The 23,589-nt window shown below is 36.1% G+C and overlaps 1 protein-coding gene across 1 annotated transcript in view; it reads right to left on the bottom strand.

Moving 5' to 3' along the window:
- Positions 1-23,589, bottom strand: part of nbas (NBAS subunit of NRZ tethering complex) — a 183,363-nt gene that overhangs the window by 57,285 nt on the left and 102,489 nt on the right. The window contains 5 exon segments of the mRNA XM_058755173.1: positions 382-716; positions 4,449-4,702; positions 8,968-9,078; positions 12,125-12,357; positions 20,414-20,551. Of these exon segments, the coding sequence (XP_058611156.1) occupies positions 382-716; positions 4,449-4,702; positions 8,968-9,078; positions 12,125-12,357; positions 20,414-20,551 (1,071 nt within the window).

Consider the following 23,589-nt stretch of genomic DNA (forward strand, 5'->3'; position numbering starts at 1 on the left):
ATTGCAATTAAAATATTTGTTTTAAATACTTTTTTATTATATATATTTTTCTATATATTTATGTTTATGCAATACAGTGATAATCAATTTTAAATTTGTAAAAGTTTTAAGCGGCCCTCCTAATCCTCCAATAAGCAGTCAAATGGGCAAATGGAAGCAAATACAAGAGGCGAATAATTAAAATGATCATGCATTTGACTGACTGTATTTAAAATAAAAACAGCTATTTGCTTATAGATACGGATACATTTATAATCTTGTCTTGTACTCACTGGAATTTTTGTCAAATATTTTTTTATGAGAGGATTTGAGAGGAGAGTAGAACTTAGCAAACCTCCAAAAAAACCCTCAAAACCCACACATTTTCTGCATTAGACTCACCTTATTGGCTGCTTCAGGGGAAAAGGTAATGGCATCCAAGAAGTTAACAGAATCTACGGGCAGAAGTCGGTCAAAGTATTTGGCACAGGTGTCATAGGCATGCAGGAAGTCGTGATCAGTCTGGGGGGCTTTTTTCAGCACATGCTGATCCCCTTCCCAGAACAGTTTATGAAGCCAGGTGGCATGTACAGCGCTAGAGGTAAGCGCTTCACCTCCCTTCTGGGGGATTCGAGGGGCCAGTTTGGAGATTGACAGGACGTTCTGGCTGGTCAGTACTGGCTCCAGAGCTTTCAAAGGATCGGAATCCTCATCTGTCAACTTCTTATAGTCCAGACCTAAAGAACAAGACATTATGATTCCAGCAACATACAGAATACAGGCTGGGGCTAGTTGTCACACTTTTTCTGCAATGAATATTTCTCAGGATAGGTGAGCTCATTGTCTTTAATCAATTTCCGTATAGGCACATACTTTTAAGTCTACAAAAGAGTTATTTTTCTTTACTGATATATCCTCCAGGATATATCAAGTCAGACAGGCAACATTGCACTGACACACAAGGCATTAAATATTGAAACAACTGCCTCTGAGAATGGGCCCATCTCACCACAGGGGCCAGAAGGGCATTCAATACACACATACACTCTAACAGACAGAGATGTGGGAAAAAAGGTGCTATCTCGCTCCCTTGGGTTGTGGCAGATGCTATGAACAGTCTTTACAGGACTGTGTCTCGGAGCATGTATGAGACAGAGTGTGTTTACGGTGCCTACTAAGTGAGAGTGAGTGTAGAGGGAAGGTATCAGTTGAGACAGAAGAGACTGTGGTGTGAAAACTCTGACAAACTCCCTCCTGACCTCTCAAAACACTCTTTCCAAGATTATCAAGGTTAAAGCAGCAGACGTCATTAGTTCTAACTCTTTGGAACTACAGTGAGTCAAAAGTCTGTCTTATTTAAGGTATTTTTATGATGTTTAAGAAGTGACAAATCAACTCAGGACCATAATATTTTAGTATAAGACTATAAACAATAGATGGTATACTGTTCAAAAGCTTGGCACTGTTAAGATTTTTAAAACATTTTTAATAGAACTCTCTTGCGCTCGCCATATCTAGTGGATTGAATAAATAGTCAAAACTGTAATATTGTGAAGAAATATTACAATATTTTCTATTTAATCATGTATGTTAATTAGTAATTAGTTCATATGACAGCAAAGCACAATTTTTAAAAGACATTGATCCTTCAGTAATCATTCTATTATGTTTGAAAACAGTTGTGATGCTTAAAGGGATAGTTCACCCAAAAATGAAAATTCTGCCATTAATTACTCACCCTCATGTTGTTTCAAGCCTGTAAGACCTTCGTTCATCTTTGGAACACAAAGTAAGATATTTTTGATAAAATCTGAGAGCTTTCTGAGAACGTGCAAGGCCCAGAAAGACAGTAAGGACATTATTAAAATAGTCCATGCGACATCAGTCACAAAAATAATGACTGTATTCAACAATTCTTCTCTTCTGTGTCAGAAGGACTATTTTAATTATGTCCTTACTACCTTTCTGGGCCTTGAACGTGTCAGTTGCATTGCTGCCTATGGAGGGTCCGAAAGCTCTCAGATTTCATCAAAAATATCTTAATTTGTGTTCTGAAGATGAACAAAGGTCTTACGGGTTTGGAACGACATGAGGGTGAGTAATTGATGACAATTTTCATTTTTGGGTGAACAAACACTTTAATATTTTTGTGGGAATTGTGCTACATGTTTTTCTGGCTTCTTTGATGAATAGAAAGTTCATAAATACAGCATTTCCTTGAAACTGAAATCCTGTGTATTATTATAAATGTCTTTACTGTCACTTTTGATAAACTTAATGCATCCTTGCTGCATCTAATTTCATTCTCTCTCTCTGTATATATACATATATATACATATATATATATATATACACACATATATATACATATATATATATATATACACATATATATATATATACACACACATACATATACATACATATATATATATATATATATATATATATATATATATGCCATGGTCTGTCTGAATACTCGATTTTGATTGGCTGGCAGGTGTTGATCAAATTCGTTTAACTGCACAGGTAGTTCCAGGTCAGTTTAATCACGTTCTATATTAATGCGCTTCCTATAAACATTGGTAACCATAGTAACATACAGTTACAGTTGAATAGTAATACAGACGAAAATAACCGTCATTTTTATCGTTCCGATCAAATATTGCAGCGCAAATATTATTAACATCTTGTGCATACTTCGGGGTCTTTTTGACCCGCAAATGACGTTTTCTAAATTTTTAAAAAATGTTCTATTTGTCCGAATGGCATGAGACTTTGTACGGTAGTCAACACTTTCTAGATAAATAAAAAAAAAAATTGGAATGATTTCTTGATTTTATGTTAGTGTGAAAAAAAAGTCACACTTATGGTCTTTGGGGTCTCTAGAGACCCCAGGCAACAAAATAATTGTTTTTTTTAAACAAATGTAATTTTACTCTGTTTATTAATGTTCAGGTTTGATTCGAATCATAATGTAACATTGAAAAACTGTTTTTTTCAGTTCTAAAAATGCAAAACTTTGACAAAAAGTAATTTTTGTTATAATTGTGATTTCATAATATGTAGATATGAATCCAACTAAAAAAACTTGTGAAAAGATATCTTTCAGTTGGTCAAATAGCAAATAGCAAATAGTGGAGCTCTGCAGCCATCTACTGGTAAAAATGATAATTTTTTACTTTTGAAAGTGCAATTTCCAAAATATGGGCAAAAATTTTACACCAAACCATGTCAAATGATCCATGTTATCCCCATGAATGAAAGTTAGAAATGTGGGTCTTTTATAAAGTGAATTTTACATAAAAAGCTGTTTTTTGTATAAAAATCTATAAATAAATTTTTTTTAAAATGTATTTATATAAATGTAAAAAATATCATAAATCCTCCAAAAACTACACAAATGTGGAGTAAAAACATTAATAAACAGAGTAAAATTACATTTATTTAAAAAAAAGTATATATATTTTGTTACAAAATTACATTTTGTTGCCTGGGGTCTCTAGAGACCCCAAAGACCATGAGTGCATAACCAAACATGAAGACCGCACAAGGGTTAATATGTGAATGCTGGGAAATGACCATGGCATAAACAGGATAATCAACGGCTAGCTGTGCATTAAACGATTTGAATGCACTTCGCAGAGGCTGCGCGTCGGGTGGTTCTTCGCCTCCACGTCGTGCATTCAAATCGTTTAATGCACAGCTAGCCGTTGATTATCCCTTACACATACATATGTATATGTGTGTGTGTGTAATTACTAACTGCAGGCACATGTAATCATATGAAGAGTTTATTTGACATTAATTTTCATAAATCATGTTTTTTGAGTTATGTTTTTATTGTGTTTTATTGTGTTAGTTTGCTGGGGTTTTTTTTTTTTTGTTATTTAATCAAAACAATCAAACTGCAGTTTGATTGATATTAATTGGAATGCAGCATTAAAAAAAAACACTACTACAGAGAGAGAGAGAGAGAGAGAGAGAGGGGTAGCTAATGAACTCATTCAAACCTCACTCCATGTCTCATGTGCTTCACAATAATCTTTCTTTTCTTATCAGCAAAGAACAAAAATGTATTGTATGCGGGCTAATTAACATTCCTCTATTACTTTCATTGGCACCCTCACAGCTCAGCGACCCATTTCCTGTTGTCTCAGCTGGAGAGAGATGTGTCATTACATGGGAAATTTCTGGTTATGGTGTTGATTGACATGCTTGCAAGCAGGAGCTGATTTATTGCTTCATTTGTGTTACCAGGTCGGCTAGGTATCGATTGAACCCTCTTTTCTTTACAACAATTTTACAGTCATTTCACTGCCGGCTGCAACCAATGATTTTGCAACACAGGCTTTGTTCACAGTGTAAAAAAATCCTGATTTAGCTTTCAAATCGGATCTTTAAATCTGACTACCATTTTGGAAATGATGAAATCTGATCCGTTTGTTTAGACTTTGGCTGTTACTCACCGATGGCGACGGCTTTGAGCTTCTTGAGCAGCTTGAGGTGCGTGTCGGGCTTCATAGCAGATTGAGGGAAGTAGTTTGTGCAGCTGCAGTTCTCTAGAAGAGTGAAGTAGAAGAGGAGTCGGAGCTGGTCTGTTCCAGCTATACTGGGGTGCACATATTTAGTCATGTGCGTGTAGAATGACTCTGGGTCGGTCTTTAGAGTCTCAAACAGGCCCAGAGCCTCAGTCCTGTCCTCGATGTCTTTGGTGGAAAGCCTGAAGGAAGACAGAAATGAAAGATGGATGGAGATGCAAGACTGGAAGGTGATAGAAACGAGACAATGAGCAGTCGTAACCAAGGTCTGTTGAAGCAGTGATCACTCAACCTTTGCAAATTGCTTGTAGAGAATCAATTAAGGCAATGCACAGGCATTTTTCCCCCCAATTGTCCCCCGATCCAGATGAGGTACATTAAGGTCGTAGTTAATATGCTGTGATGGCCCACTCGTGCTGGAGAATTGATTTTGTTTAATCTAAAAGAACTTCGTCAAACTACTTCAAGTCCATTAAACTTTATTCACTGTGGTTTGACCACTTCCAGGACCAAAAAAATAATAATTTTCAAGCAGTGAATTATAGCTTATGGCCAGCGTTTACTGACCCACCATAAATCTGATGTCAGGTTTGGATTCTATGGGTGTCGTGTTTTATGTTAGCGCTGCTCTGATTTCCATAATTTATCTCTACGGTGACTTCATAAGCAGGCGTGCGGACTGGCCCTCCACCTCGCTCTAATTGAATGGCTTTTCAGTAAAGATAAACAGCTTTACTGCACCACAGAAATATCCCATAGCAATTCTGATGCATGGAAATGTTTTATAGAGTTAGGTTATCAATAAATTACTATGCGAACCTTCAATGACTGCCAAGTCCATTTATCCAGCAGGTCTGCTGATGCTGTACGTGAGGGCGTAACATGTGAGAGGGAAGGGGTTGGAGAAAGAGTCGTAGACAAAAAGAGAGGGAAAAGACATAAAAAGCATGCTGACTCGCAAACAGGCCAGGAAATAAAAGATGGAGTCAGATAAGTGGGTTGCGTAGACCTCCACAGGGGCAGAGAAAAAGGCCACTTAAAAAAAGTCTTTGCTTTTGACTTTTCTGCGTTTGCACATTTTAAACATTGTTATTGGCATTTTTTTGATTGTTTTGGACAATGCAAGACAATGATCTAAAATGCAAGCAAGTCTATAAGATAACGGCTGAAATAAAAAGTAAAAGTTTTCAAATGACACAGTAAATTGCTCACATAAACTCCACTAAAATGCTGATGGAGGAACCTAAAATGTGTTAGCATGCTTAGAAGTCAGCTGTTCATGTTTATGCATTCATAGGTTCTTGTTGAAGCTCTAATTACATTTAGTGTAAAAATATGCAAAAATACATGGGGGCGCAGCACCGCAAATCAGTTACTATAAGACACTTTACTTTCCCATTACTTTCAATAGAATATTAGAGGCATAAATCGCATTTCTATTGTTAGAACCATGGTGTCGGTAAGATTTTTTAAATGTTGATTTAAAAGTCTCTTATTTGATTAAAGGTACAGTAAAAATAGCAAACTTTGAAATATTACACATTACAGTAACTGCTTTATATTTGAATATAAATACTTTTAGATTACAGAACAAACAGGTTTGAGCCCTCTGTGTGCCACTATTAAAGACAAAACATACAGAAAGGTACATACAGGTCTTAACATTTGTGTAGGTAAACACTGTTCCTGCATGTTCTTATTGTGTTACAGCTAATCATATTCAGCGTTAATGCAACAAAATGAGTAAAGCTGCAGGGTGCATGTGGCCATTTGGACAGAGCCCAACACCTATCCATTGTCTACAGAGCGTAAACCCTATGGACCTTAACTCATGTTTAATGGATATGACTATACTGGCTGGAGGCACGATGTCCTGGGGCAAGAAAGAGAGACAGAAAGAGCAATGCAGAGAGAGGAATGCAACACAAGCTGGAAAACAACAATAGGCCAGAACAAAGTGAGGAAAAGAGAAAGAAGATAGCAGAGACAAAACAGGTAGGACAGAAATTACAGGAAGGAAATGCGGCAGGGGAGAGATAAAGAGAGGGAAAGAGGAGCCTCTGACTGCAGTCTGCTTATTAACACAGAATAACTGCTTTTAACAGGATCAATACTTCACTAAACACAGCAGCCATTAATCCTGTCTCCTGCTGCAATTACAAACCCAAGAACGGATAAAGGGTGTGTGTGTGAGAGACACAGAATTCAAACTGAATTCTTCACTCAAGGGCAGACAGAGACACTATCACTGACCTTCTTCAATATATATATATATATATATATATATATATATATATATATATATATATATATATATATATATATATATATATATATATATATATATATATATATATATATATATATATATATATATATATATATATATATATATATATATATACACACACACAGTATATATATATAAATTATTATATAAGAAGTTACAGTCATCTAATTTGATTGTCTAAGTGGCATTCCAAGGGTGTGAACAGAGTCCAACAGCATAGAGGGTGCAACCAGGCTACAAACGTATGTGCATCTTTCGTTGAAATTTAGTGCAAACCTCATCTTAATGAATAAAATGGAAAAGAAAGCAAAAAAGGCATTTGATGCCAACAAAATGTCTGTCCAATTTGAAATAGCAATTAGAATCTGGCTCGAAACGCATTCGGCTATAGAAGCTAATGCATTACATGGCAGTCAGTGTGGGGTCTTCTACTGAATCATGAATTTGAAAATTGGAATAAAAAGCCATTTGAAGCCATTCATGCAGAGTTTTGTAAGAGTATCCTCAGGGTACACAGTGCACCTAACAATGCACGCTGGGCTGAAAAAGGCCAAAACCCAACAGTATATTAATCTGCATTGAAAAAGGAACCAATGGAAATATCTAAAACCGAGTGACCTCAAGTACTATTTTCAAGCTCCCATTAAATTAATCCTGAGAAGAGCCCATTCAGGTGGTCCAAAGCATGACTAATATGACTAAAAATGACTAACAAGAACCTGGCTTAGCCCAATGATCAGTGCACAAAAATAAACTGAGTAAAACAAACTGCAATGTTATTTGCCTCCAAACTAAATATATGACAACAGAGTACCAGAGAAAAAAAACATGACTTGGTGCAGACTGAACAATCAGGCTGGCATCAAGGGAAAATGGATATAGACAAAGCAGCTGTCTAGAGAAAGCAACATAATTTTGGACTGACCATCTGTCCTATGCAGGATTCAGAAAAACTAGCCCAGTTTGTTCTGATTACTGACTGCTTTAAAGCTCACATACAGTATGACAAAAGGGTTGAACTCTTTCACATTTCGAATGAATATGTATCAATAAATCTGGCCAAAATTGAGGGAGATGCTTACCAGACCAAATTACCTCTTGCAATAAAATAAATCTAAGCATTTACATAACTCTGCTCTGCCTTGTGACATAATAAACAAAATCAACTACCAGGAAAAAAACAAAGAACTGGCCCTTTTTCAATGCCTTTGAAATTGCATTATATAACCACATCATATGCAAATCATGGAAACTGAGTAAATAATATAAACGATGCAAAATATGTGTTTACAAGTCCTCATCAGTCAGAAAAGCCTATTTGCTGACAAATTAGCAAACAGAAACCGCAATACAATAAAACTTTTGAGTAATTGCCAAAGTTGCTCAAACTCCCTCTGGTGCCATTCTCCTTTGATAACATCTTTGATGGGGGGAATTTTAGAGATTTCATGTTCTACAGAGCTACAAAAAACCCAAACCAACAAATAAAACAGAAGCCTTGGGGATGCTAATGAGCATGCAAGGACTCTCACAGGCGAAGAAAAAAAGGGAAAAAGAAAAAACATCATTCACAGTAAATCAGTTTCACCCAAGCAATCTGTACTAAATAAGCAAAGTCAAATGAGTGTATGTTTATGTGTAGGGAGGGAGAGAGAGATATTCAGGGTGATTAAACCCGGTGAGAGATGGAGAGGGAGTTGATTAGACCAGGCTTTGAACAATGATTCAGCGACAAATTTACCGTGCAGCGAGCTCAGGAGAGGTGGCAAGTTGTTTGTGTGTGGATTTTCAAAGCTGTATTAAACTGACTGCAAAACTACTTCAAAAAACAAAGAGCTTTCTAGCCTCTGCTACTAAACTGTAGATCTGGCAAATCGCACAAACCGATCGCCTGGAAGCCAGTCTGTGCAATCGATCCGTGCAATCTTCTGTCTGCGCCTCTAGAGCGCAGGGGTCAAGGTTCTGACCTGCTGGGGGCCCTCACGTCGAGGAAATAAAAACTGTTACTTGTGGAAGACATTGCTTGTAACTGAGGTTTTGCAGGCTCATTTCTCTGAAAAAGTGTTGTGTGTGCAGTAAATCTTGAGTGTGTGAGTGGTGCTAAAGTCTGCTGTGTGTGTGTGTGTGTGAGAGAGAGAGAAAGTATGAGTGTCTTACCCGCTATCAGTGAACAGAAACTCAAGGTGCGTCATGTGCACTTCCCAGAGAGGGATGCTGTACCGCTGAGCCAGAGAACGAGAGATCCCATAAACACTCTCATCCAATGTCCTAGAAAAACAGATAGAAAGAACAGATAAAATGAGAGACTGATAGAGATAAAGAGGTAGAAAGAAAGAATTATAGATAGAATGACAGATAGACAGATGGACAGAGACAGACAGACAGACAGATAGATAGAAAGATACATAACAGACAGACGATAGATCGACAGACAGATAGATAATGACAGACAGACAGACAGATAGGTAGATACATAGATAGATAGGATAATGACAGACAGACAGATAGATAGAAACAACAGACAGACAAACGATAGATCGACAGACAGATAAATAATGACAGACAGACACAGACAGACAGATAATGACAGACAGACAGATAGATAGAAACATAACAGACAGACAAACGATAGATCGACAGACATATAAATAATGACAGACAGATAGATAATGACAGAAAGACAATGACAGACAGACAGACAATGACAGACAGACAGACAGATAGATAGAAACATAACAGACAGACAAACGATAGATCGACAGACATAAATAATGACAGACAGATAGATAATGACAGAAAGACAATGACAGAAAGACAATGACAGAAAGACAATGACAGACAGACAGACAGACAGACAGACAGACAGACAGACAGACAGACAGACAGACAGACAGACAGACAGACAGACAGACAGACAGACAGACAGACAGACAGACAGACAGATAGATAGATAGATAGATAGATAGATAGATAGATAGATAGATAGATAGATAGATAGATAGATAGAATTTCAATTACATTTTTAATTAAACATTTTTTTGAACACTCAAGCTTCAGTTTTTAATTAGGTAAATTTAGTGTCTCAATCTTTCCAATCATGGCCAAATTGGCAGCCCATCAAAGGTAACATATTTCTAAAAATCCAGACCCATCTTGCTTTGAAAGAATGATTTGATCCCGTTTCTGGCTGCTCTTGCAAATCAGATCTGTCCTGAGCTGCTGAAATTTAATTCGGCAGTTCCTACAGTAAGTATTGGACAATGGCAAATCTTGCTAGACTTTAGTCACCCCAGACCTGTGATTCCAGTCCTCATAAAACTGAGTCTCAGGCTCCGTAAGCCAGAACTCTGGTTTGGATCAAAAGATCAATCCTGAAATATGAGCTTCTATTCCAGAGACCAGCGGAAAGTGATATTCAAAGGACAGCCAGATTAAAAGCAGCAGGATGTGTGTCACTCTCTTTCAACTCTGGACACATTCATTGTGAATGCCAAGCATCTGCAAAGTTGTAATCTAGGCAAAAGGTCACTTGACAATGTCATGTTAAAGATAACTTTACCATTAATGTAAAATGTCAAAAATATTAAATAATCAAAGATGAGCAGCGATATCCAAATATATACAAAACATATATGAAATAAAAATATACACGTGCATCTCAATAAATTAGAATGTCGTGGAAAAGTTCATTTATTTCTGTAATTCAACTCAAATTGTGAAACTCATGTATTAAATAAATTCAATGCACACAGACTGAAGTAGTTTAAGTCTTGGGTTCTTTTAATTGTGATGATTTTGGCTCACATTTAACAAAAACCCACCAATTCACTATCTCAACAAATTAGAATACTTCATAAGACCAATAAAAAAAAAACATTTTTAGTGAATTGTTGGCCTTCTGGAAAGTATGTTCATTTACTGTATATGTACTCAATACTTGGTAGGGGCTCCTTTTGCTTTAATTACTGCCTCAATTCGGCGTGGTATGGAGGTGATCAGTTTGTGGCACTGCTGAGGTGGTATGGAAGCCCAGGTTTCTTTGACAGTGGTCTTCAGCTCATCTGTATTTTTTGGTCTCTTGTTTCTCATTTTCCTCTTGACAATACCCCATAGATTCTATATGGGGTTCAGGTCTAGTGAGTTTGCTGGCCAGTCAAGCACACCAACACCATGGTCATTTAACCAACTTTTGGTGCTTTTGCTGCTGGAAAATGAAATCAGAATCTTCAAAAAGCTGGTCAGCAGAAGGAAGCATGAAGTGCTCCAAAATTTCTTGGTAAACGGGTGCAGTGACTTTGGTTTTCACAAAACACAATGGACCAACACCAGCAGATGACATTGCACCCCAAATCATCACAGACTGTGGAAACTTAACACTGGACTTCAAGCAACTTGGGCTATGAGCTTCTCCACCCTTCCTCCAGACTCTAGGACCTTGGTTTCCAAATGAAATACAAAACTTGCTCTCATCTGAAAAGAGGACTTTGGACCACTGGGCAAAAGTCCAGTTCTTCTTCTCCTTAGCCCAGGTAAGACGCCTCTGACGTTGTCTGTGGTTCAGGAGTGGCTTAACAAGAGGAATACGACAACTGTAGCCAAATTCCTTGACACGTCTGTGTGTGGTGGCTCTTGATGCCTTTACCCCAGCCTCAGTCCATTCCTTGTGAAGTTCACCCAAATTCTTGAATCGATTTTGCTTGACAATCCTCATAAGGCTGCGGTTCTCTCGGTTGGTTGTGCATCTTTTTCTTCCACACTTTTTCCTTCCACTCAACTTTCTGTTAACATGCTTGGATTCAGCACTCTGTGAACAGCCAGCTTCTTTGGCAATGAATGTTTGTGGCTTACCCTCCTTGTGAAGGGTGTCAATGATTGTCTTCTGGACAACTGTCAGATCAGCAGTCTTCCCCATGATTGTGTAGCCTAGTGAACCAAACCGAGAGACCATTTTGAAGGCTCAGGAAACCTTTGCAGGTATTTTGAGTTGATTAGCTGATCGGCATGTCACCATATTCTAATTTGTTGAGAGAGTGAATTGGTGGGTTTTTGTTAAATGTGAGCCAAAATCATCACAATTAAAAGAACCAAAGACTTAAACTACTTCAGTCTACTTCAGTGCATTGAATTTATTTAATACACGAGTTTCACAATTTGAGTTGAATTACTGAAATAAATGAACTTTTCCACAACATTTTAATTTATTGAGATGCACCTGTATATATTATTATATACATTATCTCTTGTTCTCTTAAGGTCATTATATACTAGAAAAAGTATATGTTTTTTGCATGGTACACAGGCACGCAGTACTTACTCCGCCAGGCCCAGAATGGTCTCTTTCTTGTACTGGTTGTCGCTGCTAAATCTCTGGACATCGACTCCACGGCCGAGTCCCTGTAGCACCTGAGCTTGAGTAAAATCTGTCAGTCTCTCACTGTATAGTCTCAATTGCCCAATCAGGGCCTGCAGTTCCTCATCCCCCCAATCACATCCAGCGTGGTCTGTCACATGCTTGGTCACAAGACGAATAAGCTCTCTAGGATCAGCCTACATAGAAACAAAAATCAAAGAATTAATACCGTTAAAAGAAGCAGTGAGTAAGACTGCAAAAAGAGTGCTTAACTATGCAAAGTAGAATCCTACTTGGTACATTCTCTCCATGAAAATGAATTATACAGTGACAACACGTATACAAAGTCTTTGACCAAAACCAACTTATTCAACCATAAAACAGTGTATTTCCAGAATTAAACTAAATTGTGAATCTCAGATTCATAATGTGGTCTTGCACTTCTCGACCTGTAAAGTATATTGCCTCCATTACTACTGTACACTATTGTAATCGTTATGCTAAGTAAGAATTTGAGTTCAGTGTAATCTAGTTTGCCACGAGGAGAAATGAACAGGTTAAGAGCCTTGACAGAAGAACAGGATCTAGAATGATTACTCACTAATCTATATGGAAATTATTACAACAGCATGTTATGAGTATGATAACAGACTCTGATAATGGGAAGCTGTGTGGGATTGTGTATTATTGAACTTTGACCATTAAACAGCACGTGTTTTGAGCTGACAATACGCCAAGTATAAAAAGACAGTTTAGAGGTAAAGAGCAAGGTACAAGAAAATAAAAACATTAAAAGAAACGGAGCACAACGACAGACAAGCGTGTTAAGGAAGATAAAGCACAAAGCAGGATAGAAGTATGAGAAAGAGATAGAAAAGACAGTAGAGCGAGAAAAAGACACAAGGAGTGGTATCTAGGATGAACTAGTTTTTATTTTTTTTATTAATATTAAATACAAGGTAACACTTTAGTTTAGGGACCAATTCTCAATATTTACTAGTTGCTTAGCATGGATATTACTAGCATATTGGCTGTTTGTTAGTACTTATAAAAGCACATCAATACCTTATTCTGCATGACAATTTTTTAGATCCCTTAATATATCCCATTCCTAAACTTAACAGTTACCTTACTATTAATAAGCAGCAAATTAGGAGTTTATTGGGGCAAAAGTCATAGTTAATAGTTAGTTATTAGTGAGAATTGGTCCCTAAACTAAAGTATGACCAAATACAATTTTAAAGACAATTTAAATGTACATAAAATTGGCAATATTGGTAATATTAATAAACAAATAATTATATTTAAAACATTTAAATTTACATTAGATATAATATTACATATATTATATATCACATTCAATATTGTTTATAGGCAGTAAATTAATTTACAAAACAGTATTGTTTATCCTTACAATCAAACATTATAATTTGTTAAAGGTACCATGAGCTGCACAGATCCAACAATATACACAATTATCAAATGACAAAAAAAAAAAAAAAGTTTTTGTAATTTTGTTATGCATTTTTAGCATTTCTATTTCTATTTTTATTTATTATATATATTTTTTCAGTTTTAATATTTGTAGTACTTCAACGTAAACTGGTTGCCAATTAATTAATTAATTAATTAATTAATATATTGGTGAAATTTTCATATAATATTTATATTTTATTTCAAATAACTGAAAATTATTTTTTATTAGTTTTAATTAACAATATCAACACTGGCTTATTCTCACTGCAAGCATGTCCTGAATGTTGTCTGTTAAAATATAATTTACCATGTTGGCATCTTCTACTCTGGCTACTTCTACAAACTGACACACGATTTTATGGTTAGCTGCATTTAAAATAGTTTTTCCATGTTGTCTGTGACCAGAACAGACCTGTGACTCATTTTTAGGTCACCGGCTGAGAGCCACTGATCTGTGGGATGCAGAAACGAGACGTGATGGATGGATACGGCAAGCATTTGAACCCCCTCTCCGAGACAAGCTCATTTATGATGAAACATCTTTATCCAGCTATTCCCTTTCTGTCTCTGTCTCATACTTTGTCTTTAGAGAGTGACAATCCAACCACAAGCAAGACTCACCCTGTAGCTTATCTGTCAATTCCCATCCATCTTTTGCTTTATGTTGTTCACACCTGCCCTGTGTTATGCGTGCATGTAATCGGGTTCTCCGCGGGCCCAAGTGCGCATGTGAACTATAATAACCGACCCTGCGGCTGATGCGCTCGGAGATTCAGGCGGGTTTTAGACGGTAATTACCTCTAATGATGTTAAAAGACCTTTTTGGATGGGTTAATGTGCAAGGTTCACAGCATATTTGCATGTTTTTAGTCTGCAGTGCAGTAAAATAACAGGCTTATCGCATTTTGCATTCGTATCGCATCTATTTATGCTAAATGTCCACAGGTGTGTGTACAAGAGTGCAGAGGTGGCCAGTTTAGTGCCTCTCTGTAGGGCCTCAACTATAATGCTTGATCATTCACATTTAACGATTACAATTTTTTGAATCGCAAATCAAAATAAGGATAACTACGGCATCTAAAAACACTCAAAAGCTTTGGGCGGAAAACTAGTGCATGCTTACAAACACCTATTTAAATATAATGGGCACGCGGGTGGGCTGAACGTCCCTGTGTGTGTTTGCTGCGGCTATGATGAACGGTTGTGTACTCCGTGGTTTGTCTGCTTTGCTCTCACCCTGACAAATTATGCTAAACAGCGTTTTGATTCCTTTTCCCAAAGACAGAAGCGAGCAACTTGGCTTTGCCCACCAAAAATCCAGCAGGATGGGATTTTAAAAAAAAAAAAAGGAATTTGTTGTAAGAGATTAAAGCATCGCCTACTAATGCTTAATGCGTAAAAAGAAAAGGACCAAAAAAACAAACATGCATGCACATAGTGTTAAAAGGAACATCCATCAACATCAAATAAAAGGCTGATAACTAATCACCGCATCCTCGCTGGTACTCAGAATGCAATATTAAATTACAAGCTCGCGCTGTGTATGACAGACGCGGCACTGGCTGTAAATGCGTCAATCGTTAATAATGTGTTTATCAAGCAACAATATCTCTGTAAGTACATTTAAAAGACCAAAGGTAGTCTTTTAGCTGTCGTGCCATTTTATAATCAGACTGGAGTTCTGTCTGTTATTCCACATTAGCGAATGGATGCGTGGTATAGTGGGCTATATATGGGCTGGTAACTGAAACTTTGGCAGTATAAACCCTACGGGGGTGATTCATAAACTAATGTGTCCTGAGCAAGACATTTAACCCTAGACACTCGATGGAGATCAGAGACTAAGCAGCAGATAGGATGATAATACAGAAAAATAAGCCAGAAAATGGGTTTTATTGCAAATCTTTAATTCATTACTTCTTCACTATCGTTACCAATGATACTGTGTGACAGATTAGGTAATAAAAAGTCATGTTTCATGATATCGTAATTGTAAATAGTAAATCTATTAAAACTGAATCTACTACAGAATATGATTAATTACAAATAATAGTTAATGGAATCTGAATAGTGATTTTTAATATGATAAAATTAATTGATATAATAGTTAAGAAACTGATTATATTATTATTTTATTAATATTATTACACATATACACACACTTCTGTTCAAAATTTTGGTGGCAGCAATATTTATTTATTTATTTTTATAAATTAATTCCTTTATATTATCAAGGACACATTAAACTGATCAAAAGTGACAGTAAATGAAAAGACTTAAAAGTAAATGCAGCTATTTTAAACTTTGGATTCATCAAAGAATCCTGGAAAAAAATAATGTATCATGGTTTCCACAAAAATATTAAGCAGCACAACTTTTTTTTTTAAGACTGATAATAAGAAATGTTTCTTTAGGACCAAAACAGCATATTAGAATCATTTCTGAATAATCATGTTAACTGTTTTCCTTGTGGTTTAAAAAAAAAGAAAAAGAAAAAGAAAAAAGTTAAAGCACACATAGAGTTTGTTTTTCTGTACAAAGTCAAACTTAAGTGTTTTAACTTTACATTACATTTATGTGTTTATGATATTATGAAAAATAATGGTTTAAATAATGTTATATTATATATAAACATTATTTAAACCATTATTTTTTCATAATATATATATATATATATATATATATATATATATATATATATATATATATATATATATATATATATATATATATATATATATATATAGACCTTTGTTTTACACAAAGATCCATCTAAAATTAAGAAACTTAAAAAACTGCAGATACTTTTCTTTCTTAGACTAATAAAAGTTGAAAGCATGCATTTTCAGGAATGCACTGCTTTCATTTAAGACATGCGCTGCTTTCCATTTCAACGGACTCAGGAACAGAAAACAACACCGGTTCCGGGAGAAAACACTTGCTCACTGTTAGTAGGGCGTCACAGTACAACAGGATCACAGACTCTTTCCTACACAGAGAACATAATTATGCACTTAGATTTGAAAGGAACATCTTGTTGGGCTTAATTTGCAATGCAAAGGCAGCGTGCCGTTTGAGACGGAGCAGAATTCATCCAGAGGCCCGACTGCACGCTCCTACGGACCTACTTACTTTCAATAACAACACGTACATGTGCTGCCTGTGATAGTGATGATGTCTGAGGGGGATCTGCTTGGAAAAAAGGAAGAGAAAGCAAAGGAAAGCACAGGGATGGATGTGTGACAGGCGAGAGAGAGATTATGTGTTACGTGAGAGAGAACGAGGAGGTTTAAATTAAGAGAAAAGGAAGGATAAATGGATTACCATAAAAGAAATAAGTGGAGAGAGGGAGAGAAAAGGCAAATGAAGAGACAAATGGATAAAGACGATGCGAATTTGAAGAGGTACAAATGGCGGGGGCGTATGAGTCCTGTTGTACAGCTTGTCAGCCGCAAGACCGTCTCCTTCAACAAATATCAGCAAACACGAAGCGAAATGTCACTTGGAAAGAGAACAGATGAAAATAAAACACACAGAACATCATATTCTTTCTCTTTCCATCAGCGGTAATGGATTTTCTCTAGCATTTAACCAACGCTACACAGAGGTACATTACCATCCATTAAGAAGAGCATGTTCATTTGGATGTGTGAATTGCCATACGGTGTACAGTAAACACTGGCCACTTATTACCTCAGCTTCTCTTAAAAAAAAAAAAAATTCTTAGTGCAAATGTGGGCAGTGTGTGGCTGTGGATTCAGAGAACTGTAACCTTGAAAAGATCTACGAACAATCATTTCCTTCCATTAGCTTTTGTATTGCTCTTTACAGGGGCAAGCCATTTAAAGTTTCCAGTTCGGACGTGAAAGATATTGAAAAAAGGAACAAGCTAAAGTATATATCTTAAGGGTCTGTCATTATTTTATTTCCTGCCGAGGCACAATCGAAACACAGCTAAAAGGACATAAAGTGGAACCCAACAATAGACTTGTGACAGAGAGTGTTTTTTTTCAGCAGGTGTTTTGTTTATCGCATACTCCTGGAGCAGCCCTGGGATTAATTGCGGTGCTCAAGGTTGAAACAGCGGCATGGGATCTCAGTTCACTCAGATCATGTTACAAAAGATTTCAAATAAATACTCGTCTTTTGAACTGTATTTTCATCAAATAGTTCTGGAAAAAAAAACAGTTTCCAGAAAAATATTAGGCAGCACAACTGTTATGAACAATGATAAAAATAGAAATTTTCTAAAGCACCAAATCAGCATATTAGAATGATTTCTGAAGCATCGTGTGAAACTGAAGACTGGTGTAATGGCTGCTGGAAGTTCAGAGGAAAAAAAAATACTGACCCCAAACCTTTGAACGTTAGTGTAATTAGGAACCAAATAAATAAAATAAAAAAAATGGAAGAGACCATCTCAATGACATGACAAATCACAGTTTTTGTTTTTATGTCCCATTTACGGTCAAGGTTAATAGTAAGACAAAAATAGCTTAACTCATTTTTTTTATCATCATGTTCTTTCAAACCTGTATGACTAACTTTATTCTGTGAAACACAAAAGAAGATATTTTGAAAAACAACAAAAAAAAAGATATTTTTTGCCAATATAATGAATGTCTTCGAGGTTCACTGTTGTTGGACCCCACCGTTCTTCAAAATACATTATTTTGTGTTCTGTAATTAAGCAAGTCATACAGGTTTGGAACAACATCATGATGAGTAAATGACAGAATTTAAATTTTTAGCTAAATTTGCATGCTGCACACTTGATCTTCCCAGAAACTGTGACCTTGTATCTGTGATCTTTGTGAAACTATGACAGACCACAGTGCTGCTTTATATTTTTTACACTGCGATATAATTACAAGAACATTTCCTTGTGTTTTTTGTCATCCAACCTGTTCAGCCCGTAGCTAAGCATCGAGCTGATAACTAAGTGACAGCTCTCAGAAACGAACTGTGAAGACTCTGAAACAAACACAGACGGTTTCAAGCTCACAATAGCAAAAAGTTTAATGACTTGAGTTCACAGAATTAGCTTGCAGGTCTAGTTCATTAAAACAAAATATCTTCAAACTGTCAATCTTGTGTCAGCAGCAGCCAAGTGTTCACTGAAACTTTGTCTAAATATTCAAATACCTACTTCCAACTTTTCTTTCTGTATTTATCACCTTTCCTAGGCAATATTTTGTAAAACATTGTGTGTACATACTGAAAATGGATTCACCATTTCTATTACAATCTATTCCACTTATTAGACCTATTAGAATGTAAATTAAGAAAGCCAGAAGCTGTGAAACAGTATTTGTATGTAATGTCTTTGAGCTTGTGTCGACATCCAACACACATTGACTTCTAGGTTTTCCTTCAAATTCAGTGCAGGGCTCTATGCTTACATCTTTCAAGAGTCAAAGACTCAAAAATTTAGAGGAACAGTCAAAGTTCAGTTTTTTAATGAGTGTAACATTAGTGTTACAAGCAGACCAGAAGTTTCCCTCCCTGAAGTTGAACTGGGGAGGAATGAAAATTGAAAGAAGCAGTGTAAAATGAGTCACTTTTTCATGATTCCCAGGATGACTCTGAAGTTTTGAACAAATATAAAAAGTTTAAAAAAAATTTCACTCTGACAGAGCACTTTACACCAATACAATACACTAGGTTGTCCATTTATTGTTTTTACAATGGATTATTATTAAAAGCACAAAAGGATTTTCTTTTTTTAATTAATTAATTATTTAATTATTTAAAGTTATTTAATTTGATGTTTTTAAATGTTAATGTAATCACTAGAATAATTTAAGTCACAGGTTTTGTTTTACATTTTTACTGTTCCAAACTTCATGTACAACTGCTAGACCATAAAATAGCTCATTTAATATTTACTTTGACCTTCTGAGATTGACAATCAACCTTTTCGGAAGGTTAAGCACTTCTTTGCTCAGACTATTTGTGAAAAGTGCCACACAATTCTTACTTGCATTACAATCATCATTATCATTACATTACAATTGCTTCACATCATAAACCTGTGAGAAAACTACAAGTCTTGATGTTTGCTCATAATGCTTGATAGGCTTTATGAAGTGTCAGCCAACTAGCACATAAACGCTGACCTATGATGAGGATGCAAGTGCTCATCGTAATAAAGTGTTGTTTTCTTGAGTCCGGCAATCAAGAAAAACACGGTGTGAAAAGAGAAGACAGAGACCTTCCTTCCTCGTTAACTAACAACTCTTAAAGTGAACTGAGAGGAGCATGCATCATTATAACAGAGAGAGAGAGAGAGAGAGAGAATGAGAGGAGACGAGACGAGAGTTACGAGGGGAATGAGAGGGTGAGATGCTGAGGCGCAACAGAGGGTGAAAATGAAAGATGGAATTATGATAATGGAACGGAGGGAGAGTAACAGGAAAAATGAGAAAAGAGGCGTGCGGAGAGAAGATGCAAAAATTTGCAGGGAAGCGGTAAAGTGCTGTCATGTGTAATGCAGATAAACCTGAAATATTACAAGAAAAGAGGAAAAGAATGACACTACAGGAGCTGGGTAAAAGAGACAGAGGTGGAATGTGTAGAGAAATGGGCAAAACAAAGAGAGAGAAAAGGCTGATACCGTTTTATCGGTCCGTTTCAAGGTGAGAACTTTTATTGTATCGCTAATGAATTCTGTTCTTGACTCGTGTAAGTGTTTTGGAAACTTGCTAAAACGCCAGATAAAGAAGAATGGCTGTGGAATGGAGGGTGACAGAGAGAAAAGTGTATGTGCAGGCTTACCCGGTAAAGTGGGCTGCACTTGTCTTTAAAGCAGGGTGCGAGGCGGGAGTAGATCTGAAGAGAGTAGTAATATGCGGCTAACTGCAGAGACAGTGCTGATGGAGGTTGCTTCTCAAAACACGTGTTAGCATCCAACACCTGAAATAGAAAAAGACAAAAAGGTGCGTTCACACTCTACGTTCACACTGCACACTAATCTAATTTGGTTTCCAAAACTGATCTTTAGGAACACTATTTGCATATACAGTACTGCGTTCAAACCACTGACTTGTTCACTACATAGTAAAATTTACATAGTTTGTTATATGGGGGGGGGGGGCATTTTGGACACTTTGATGCAATATTGTGCATTTTGTTATTATTTTTATTGTTAACAAAAACAAAAGTATTTCCGTTAACCAAAATGAAACTAATATAACTAGGAAAAACTAGGAGACTAAATTTCAAAACATTTCAATGACCCAAATGACAGATTAATTTTAGTTTTAATAAAAAAAAAAAAAACTTTGGCAGCCCTAAAATGCTAAAATGAACTCAAATCAAAACTTAATAAATACAAACCTCAAACAATAATAAAAAGATTGAATTACAAATATAAAAACATAAAATTTGAATAAAATATTCAAAACTATCATTATCCTGGCATGAAGTCACAAACACACTGCACCATAAATGGCGAACTACATATGGATTGGATCAGACTGCAAACTTCAGATTTAATTTGTTATTATAGTTACTTGAACCTAAAACCCTAAAAAAATATTTATTTGAAATAAAATAGAATATTAAAGTGCCCATATTATGGATTTTTGAAAATTATCTTTCTTGCAGTGCGTAACACAGCTCTAAGTGAATGAAAACATCTTACAAAGTTTTAAATCTGAAAGTGCATCATGTATAAAAGTTATTATCTCTCAAAAGAAAGAGTAGACTCTGAATCATTGAAACGAGTCGTTTTTAAAAGAATCTTAAGCCGTTTCATGTTGATGTCAATTTTTCCAATTGATGTCATATTGCTGGCCCACTTGTTGCCACTAGGTGCCGCTTTTGGAGCGTTAAAAATAGCTGTTTCCCCGGTAACGGCTGTACACAAAGCAGCACTGCTCTCTGCTTTAAATGAAATCGACCAATCGGACCAATCACTGCGGATTAGCGTCACTCAAAGGAGGGGTTTGGAAAAATGAATCATTGAGTGCGTTTACATGGACCCTCTTAATGCGATTATAATGAGATTTTGGCGATATTGCGATTATGCTTTACCTCATGTAAACGCAATACTTCGATCTAAATAATACGATTAAGCTCATAATCGCAGCAAGCATAATCGTATTAACATAGGTGGCATACGCCGATTTTAATCGGAATATACAGGCATGTAAACACCTTAATCGTAGTATTGCCGCTCTGACCAAAGTGCGCATGCGCTTGTGACATATATGAATAACGTGACACGCACCTGTAATAATACGGAGATTAGAAACGATGGAGGGGAAGAAAGCATCGCATTCTGAGGAAAACACAACAAGCTGCCAGCAGTCTCTGTGCAACATGATCTCACAGAATTCCGTGTAATGTTCACGGACTTAATTAACCCCGAATCTGTGGAGGCATCACGGAATCGCCGAAAATTCCGTGATGGGCTCACAGAAGGCATCAGCCGTGGTCTGACTCGGACTCACAGAAAAAAATTCCTTGATGGGCTCACAGAAGTGATACCAATGTAAGTCAGTGACAGGCATCAGCCGTGCTCCACGCACGGAAACCAGTGAATCCGTGCATGGACCACGGCTGATGCCTTCTGTGAGCCCATCACGGAATTTTCGGCGATTCCGTGATGCCTCCACAAATTCGGGGTTAATTAAGTCCGTGAACATTACACGGAATTCTGTGAGATCAGGTTGCTCTGTTCCTTACCCTCATCCAGAAAGGACGAACAGAACGCGACGGCAGCGTATAGGCAAACAAATTCCATCATATTTCTATCATGGCGCCGAAAAAGCGTGGAATACAGCGATACAAAATCATTATGCATTAGACGTAAATAGATTAAAACAGCGACCAGTAATACTGCTCTTTCTGAGTCCATCATTTGTGCTGTCCAGTGGGGTATGTGAATAATGGCAGTGAAAAAATTAACCACAATTCTTAGCGAATAATAAGAATAATGGAAATTGCATGTAAACGGGAGTAAGAGCTTTGCTCTTGACATGTAAACATCAAAATGCGATTAAGTCCTTACTCTGATTATTGGAAATAATCGCAATATTCGTGCGCATGTAAACGCAGTCATTGAGCAAATCGTTTAGGAGTCGTTGAGCAAATAAGGCAAAAATAAATGCATATTATAAAAAAATTAAAGTGTGTTTGACCTTGCATGCATGTCAACCTGTTGTTGGGGACTCCCAAAACCAAAATATGAACCTTAAATAACCCATAATAGGGGCACTTTAAAACAAATCGTTTTACTTTCATTTCAATGTAATGCACTAAATAGGGGTGTCGCGATATATTGAAAATCGTGACATTCAAATGATAGAAAACCGTGATTGCGTTAATTAGGGCAGTACTGGCGATATTTAAAAATGAATAGTACATATGCATGTTTTTTTATGATGAAATATGAGGAGAATCGACATTTTTTTATTTTTCATAATTTCTATAGATATCGTGATATATCGTTATTGTGAATTTTTTTGACTATGATAATCGTGTAGTTAAAAAACTGATCTCGTGACAGTCCTAGTACTGAAGTAAAGTAAAACTGAAATAAAAATGAATAAAACTATAAAAGAAATATTAAAATAAATAAAAAAATAAAAAAATAATAATTTTAAAAAAATACTAAAACTTGAACTAAAAAAAAAAAATAAATAGATAAAAAAAAATAATAATAACATTAATAAAACTATAATAGTAACTCAGTGATACTAAAATAACATTGGTTCAGACCACAAAAAAAAAAAAAAAAAAAAATTAAAAAAAGAATTGCTCCATTTAATTTTTTTTTAAAAGTGACAAAAAGAAATGGACCAAAGGAACGTTTGACACTTGCAGTAATGTCCATAATAATCAGGATGAGTACTTTGAGTGACTGAATATCTCAGAAACTCGACCCATGAGGACCATCGAGGCTAAAGCAGTAGAGGAGGACAATGGCCACACTAACTGCTCATCAA

This window comes from Onychostoma macrolepis, chromosome 20 (assembly GCF_012432095.1).
Source record: "Onychostoma macrolepis isolate SWU-2019 chromosome 20, ASM1243209v1, whole genome shotgun sequence".
In the NCBI taxonomy this organism is placed as follows: Eukaryota; Metazoa; Chordata; class Actinopteri; order Cypriniformes; family Cyprinidae; genus Onychostoma; species Onychostoma macrolepis.